This window comes from Pinus tabuliformis, chromosome 3_2 (genome assembly GCF_031772625.1).
Source record: "Pinus tabuliformis cultivar Carrire ecotype Pingquan chromosome 3_2, CPIR1, whole genome shotgun sequence".
In the NCBI taxonomy this organism is placed as follows: Eukaryota; Viridiplantae; Streptophyta; class Pinopsida; order Pinales; family Pinaceae; genus Pinus; species Pinus tabuliformis.
Genome location: NC_142302.1, coordinates 747,203,241 through 747,208,640, shown reverse-complemented (window position 1 = coordinate 747,208,640; position 5,400 = coordinate 747,203,241). Strand labels below are relative to the sequence as shown.

Genomic DNA, 5,400 nt, shown 5'->3' with positions numbered 1-5,400 from the left:
GCTTTCAGAGAGCCAACAACAAGGGTAGATATTGTCACAGCTTACCTTGAAGCTTAGGTATTGTCACAGCTTACCTTGAAGCTATTGAATCACGAACACATAACACAACATAAGAATTTTTTTTAGGTACGTATTCATTTAATAGGTATATTTTGACATTTTACATTTAAATTTTTTTAATTTGCTTGCAAAATTGGGTATTTGTTTCGGTCATGAAAGCATAGTTTCTAGAGATGAAAGAGACACAGAAAAAATAGCTAGGCCAATTTCTTGATTATGGTCCCCAGAATCGGAGGCTCAATTAAATATCTTTGTTTGAAGGATTCGTGGGAGCAGACATCACACGAGAAAAAATATCGAAAGGCAACATGACTTGAACTAATGGGAAATTGATGTGACCAGAGAATTTATCATAGAGAAATGGTTTGGATACCACAGTTATACCTGCACTTTCCTTTTCCGCCCCTGCCTTTACTACTGGAACAACTAACATTTTATTAAGGTACCAGTCCCATACAATTTTCGAAGAGATTTATATGTTTCAGAATACAAAAACCTGAGAAGAAATAACCATTGAAAGCCAAATCATTCTAACTTCAATAGTCTTCTCTATACTTTTGAGGTGCCTTCTGTTGCATTCTAAATCTTCTTGCAGTCAGGGAAGAAAGTCTAGTGGTTCAGTGAACCTGATGAGATGTTCGGATTGAATAACTATACTAAAGGTGTCAGACCCCTTGTCTTTCATTCTTCCATTGTTGTGCGCCATTTCTATTATACAGAGAGGGAAGTTAGAGGGAAGTTAGGTATATTTTCTAAGCTTGATGCTTAAGAAAAATTGTGATCATGAAGAAGGGTAAGCTTCTAGGATATAAAAGGATAAAGGAATTTTGAAAGAAAAAACTGTGTTCGTTTCCCCTGAACCAAGGTCCAGTAAATAAGATGTGGGTATCTGAAAAAAGGTAGCCAATGGCAGCTCATGTATACAATGAGTTCTCTTAAAAAAAAACAGAAACAAAGACGTGGTTTCTTACACGGAAGTTGTAATGAATAATGTTTATTCTTAATGGGTTCTACGGCTGGAGTCTGAAGAAAGTTTGCCACTCCTTTATGATAAGTGGCCGATCCAAACATCGATCAAATAGTGAAATACATTGATTCTGTGAATAAGAAGAATCTCGAAATCCCAACACGACTTCTGTATACTTATTTATAGAAGAAAGTTTGTGAAAGTAACATCGATCAAATAGAAATATGGATCCGGATGAGCAGACATGCCCCACGATTCGTAATATTTAAAGAAAATGTGAAATACATCGTTTCTGTGAATAAGAAGAATCTCGAAATCCCAACATAGTCATTGACTTATTAGATGGAGACACTAATGATGTCATTGGATTACACTCAGTCCTAGTTACTATATAACGAGATCCTCTTCCAGTTTATCTCCACCAATTCACATTATTTGTGGGCACACTTGTGTGAATTATTGTTGTTTCTGGTGCTGGGAGCCTTGTGGGCTTTATCAGTGAATGCAATCCGCAAGTCTCCTGGATTTACAGACAAAGACCTCGAGTCTGAAGAAAGTCTGCGACTCCTCGGCAACGCTCCCAAGAAATGCATCGGATGAGCGATCCGAAATATTTAAGAACAATGTGAAATTCATAGACTCTGTGAATTACCTCTATAGAATATGTAATTGCCCAAAAATAAGTGAATGACTATGTTGGGATTTCCAGATTCTTCTTATCCACAGAAACTATGTATTTCACATTGTCTCTAAATATTTCTGTTTGATCGATGTTGAAGCGGCTACTTATTGTAACGTGTAACGGCAAACCTCCACAGGAGAAGTTCAAGAGAAAGGGACTGAAGAATGTATCATTCACGTCCCAGAACTCGAACACCTTGCCAAGGTCCTTTGATTGGAGGAGTAGGGGAGCGGTATCCAGTGTGAAGAATCAAAGAACCTGCGGTATGTATTATGAGAGAAATAATTTCAATTTCGAATGGTAACTAAGGAGCTGGATTTTTTCCCTGGTGTCTCGTGCATACTGTTTATTTTTTGGCCTTGCAGGTTGTTGTTGGGCATTTTTCACTGCAGGCGCTCTAGAGGGCATCCACTTTATCACAACAGGCAATTTGCCCAGCCTATCAGCGCATCAATCGCTTGATTTCAATCCCTTCGGCTATACTTGCGATTCCGGAGGGACGCCTATCGATATCTTCAAATATATAATAGAGGTACAATAACAACGTTTAATGATTAATACTAAGATGGATTTGTGCATCAAGATAGTTAGATATTGTTAAATATTAATATTTATTGTGTTAGATATCATTAAATAATAATATTTATAATAATAACATTATTATAATTTGTAAGACAATCAAATCATCGTGTTGTTTTGTTTTGATATAGATTGGAAATCCAGATGCAACCATGGATGAGGTTCTCTTTGTCCTCGATGAGGATGAAGCATCTCTCAAATCAGTAGTAACTACACAACCTATAGCTGTACCGATTCAAACAGGCAGTCTGGAGTTTCAGTTTTATAAGGAGTAAGTGGTTATTATTTTTTACATTGTTGTTGAGAACTAATAAATAAGATATAAATAATTTAGGAAGTGTAATTATCTAAATTTTGTTTGTTAAGCAAGGAATATTTAGTGGTCCATGTGGTCCAAAAAATGACAATTGATGGGAATTAGTAATTGTTTAGTGGTCCATGTGGTCCAAAAAATGACAATTGATGGGAATTAGTAATTGTTTAGTGGTCCATGTGGTCTAAAAAATGACAATTGAGGGGAATTACTAATTGTTTAGTGGTCTATGTGGTCCAAAAAATGACAATTGATGGGAATTAGTAATTGACCATGGAGGTGTACTGGTTGGATATGGCAACCCAGTTAAGGGAGCAAATAAGGGAATTAAGTTCTGGAGACTCAAGAACTATTGGGGACAAGATTGGGGAGAAGTAGGATACATTAGATTGTTAAGAGACGTTGAAGTACCAGAAGGGATGTGTGGTGTTGCATATTTACCCTTGGCCCCAATAATTCACTAAAGAATTGTAGTAATTGCCATGACAAAAGTTTGGAACACTAAAAATAAGATACAATAGTATGAAGATTTACAACTTATTTTATTAAATATAGCTTATTTTATAGAAGTTTAATAGGTAAAACATATTATTAATTTATTTTGTAAAATTTTAATGCTTAGAATACATTATTGTATTGCATTATTATTGGTAATGCATTAAAATAGTTTTTATTAGAAAATCTCGTGTTTTTTGTAAAATGTGTATGAGTGTGAAAAGAATGAAATGATAAAAATATTTATATTACTTCTAAATTTTAAATTTAGAGTTATTTTAAAAAATAAATAAATTTTTGATAGAGTGTGTTCTATGTGGAGCAAGTGGAGCCCCCCACCTTCAAGAATGAATTACATTAGATGGTGGGGGTAGGGTGGCCACCCCTATACATGGAGATGCATGGAGTTCTATTTCCAGTATATTTCTTAGCTTTATGTTGCATGGTGCCTCTGATAGTAAGTGATGGCCAACATATAATCGTTGATAGTCTTTTGTGTTATAACTATGCTGTAGAAATTTTAGTTATGTTGCAATTATTAAAATTTTTGCAGTTTTGGACAAATTACTCTATAGGGAGATGGTCAAAACTATCTGGTTTCCCAATGGGTAGATTGAGACCTTCTGCCGTAAAATTGTTGAGAGTGGATGGATGAATGATGCACTAGAAATTTCTATTTTGTGAGGTAATACGATATAAGCTTATAAAAAATATACTTGTACATTTCATTTATGTATTTTTTTCCTTTTTTTTTATTTTGTTTCATTTCATTTTAAAAAATATACATTTTTCCCCAATGGGGTGAGAAAGAAGGATTTATATTTTTCTCCAATGGGAGTGAGACACAAGGAATGTGGTTGACTGGGTGGTTTTCCCAGTACCAAGGGTGTGGGAAAAATTAAATAAAGAGGGTAGCGTGGTCGTTCCACATGAATACAAAGATGGAGAAGCACAAAAGCCTCCGAGTGAAGAGTGGGCCATTCAAGTACCAGAATTAGAAGCACTTGCAAAGGTCTATTGATTGATTGGAGGAGAAAGGGAGTGGTAACTCTTGTGAAGAATCAATGCCAATGGGGTATGTATGATGTGAGAAATAATTGTAATTTCAAAACAAAATATAACAACCTTTAGGTAAATGATGGTAGATATCACTAGATACAACCTTTAGGTAAAGGAGAAGGATTTCTAGCTCATGGATGGTCTTCTTGATACACAATATTCTTTTATGCTATAGCTCATATATTGTTTATGTTTTGGTCTTGCAAGAATTTGTTGGGAATTTTCATGTGTAGTTTTTGTAGAGGGCATCCACTATATCTAAACAAGGAATTTGGGTACCCTATCAATTTAGCGATTTCTAGAGTGCAATACAACAAACTATGGTTGCCTGGTAGGGTATGTTAGCACTACCTTCAATATATTTAATGATTAATAATGAGATGGAAATTTATATTTCATTTATGTATTTTTTCCTATTCTATTTTACTTTCAGTTTATTTTTAAAAAATTATAATTTTCCCCCAATTGGGTGAGGAACAAGGAACATGGTGGTCCCCATGTTAGTAACCTTGTCCAATAACAAGTCCAAGGTGTTGTTGAGTTCTTTCAAGTAGTGGTACCACACCAAATACACATAGATTCTCTTATTTGACCAAGAGCTCAAAGAGGGTATAGGACAATGGGTTCCTCATCCTCATGTTCGTGACAGTGGACTCACCAGAGGAAGGAAAAGAAATACTAATAAGATTTTCCTCTTCTATTAGCAAATCAAAATAGGTTGCACAGTGAAAGGTACAATGTCTTTGCAATTCTTGCACATGTGAAATAATGTGACCAAAGGCAATTCTTGCACATGTGAAATAATGTGACCAAAGAAACCAAAAGTTTTTTACTAAGAGAATGGACACACATTTGGCATAAATTAAATGTCATATCCCATAAATCACCATGAAGTTAGCCCCTTCAAGAACTGTGAAAGATCTGCCTCTTCTCATTCCTAGTTGTCTAATGTTCAATTTTTTGTAACATGATTAAGATATTCTAGTGATGTTGTCACTTTTAAGATTCTTAAAGTTTTGGAAAAATTATTCCATAGGCTTGTGGTAAAAAACATATGGTTCCCTATTGAGTAGATTAAGACCATCTAGCATAAAATATGGTGAGAGTGGATGGATTAATAATGTATTGGTTTGTATAATTTTATGAGATAATATAATTAAATCAACTTTAAAAAAAGTTATATATATATATATATATTTACAGTGTTATGAAAAATAACTTTTTATTTTTTAATTAAAAAAACTT

The 5,400-nt window shown here is 34.3% G+C and overlaps 1 protein-coding gene across 1 annotated transcript; it reads left to right on the top strand.

The window, feature by feature from the left end:
- Positions 1 to 1,797: 1,797 nt before the first annotated feature.
- Positions 1,798 to 2,563, top strand: LOC149182748 (cysteine protease XCP1-like). The gene is made up of 3 exons (XM_089414656.1): positions 1,798 to 1,972; positions 2,075 to 2,241; positions 2,420 to 2,563. The coding sequence occupies exons 1-3, from the start codon at positions 1,798 to 1,800 to the stop codon at positions 2,561 to 2,563; spliced, it is 486 nt and encodes a 161-aa protein (XP_089270782.1).
- The last annotated feature ends 2,837 nt before the right edge of the window (positions 2,564 to 5,400 follow it).

Excerpts from the sequence above, each read along its gene's own strand:
- LOC149182748 (XM_089414656.1), top strand. The coding sequence starts at position 1,798 with ATGTTGAAGCGGCTACTTATTGTAACGTGTAACGGCAAACCTCCACAG. Across the intron at positions 1,973-2,074 it reads GAAGAATCAAAGAACCTGCG|GTTGTTGTTGGGCATTTTTC; the intron begins GTATGTATTATG and ends TTGGCCTTGCAG. Across the intron at positions 2,242-2,419 it reads TCTTCAAATATATAATAGAG|ATTGGAAATCCAGATGCAAC; the intron begins GTACAATAACAA and ends GTTTTGATATAG.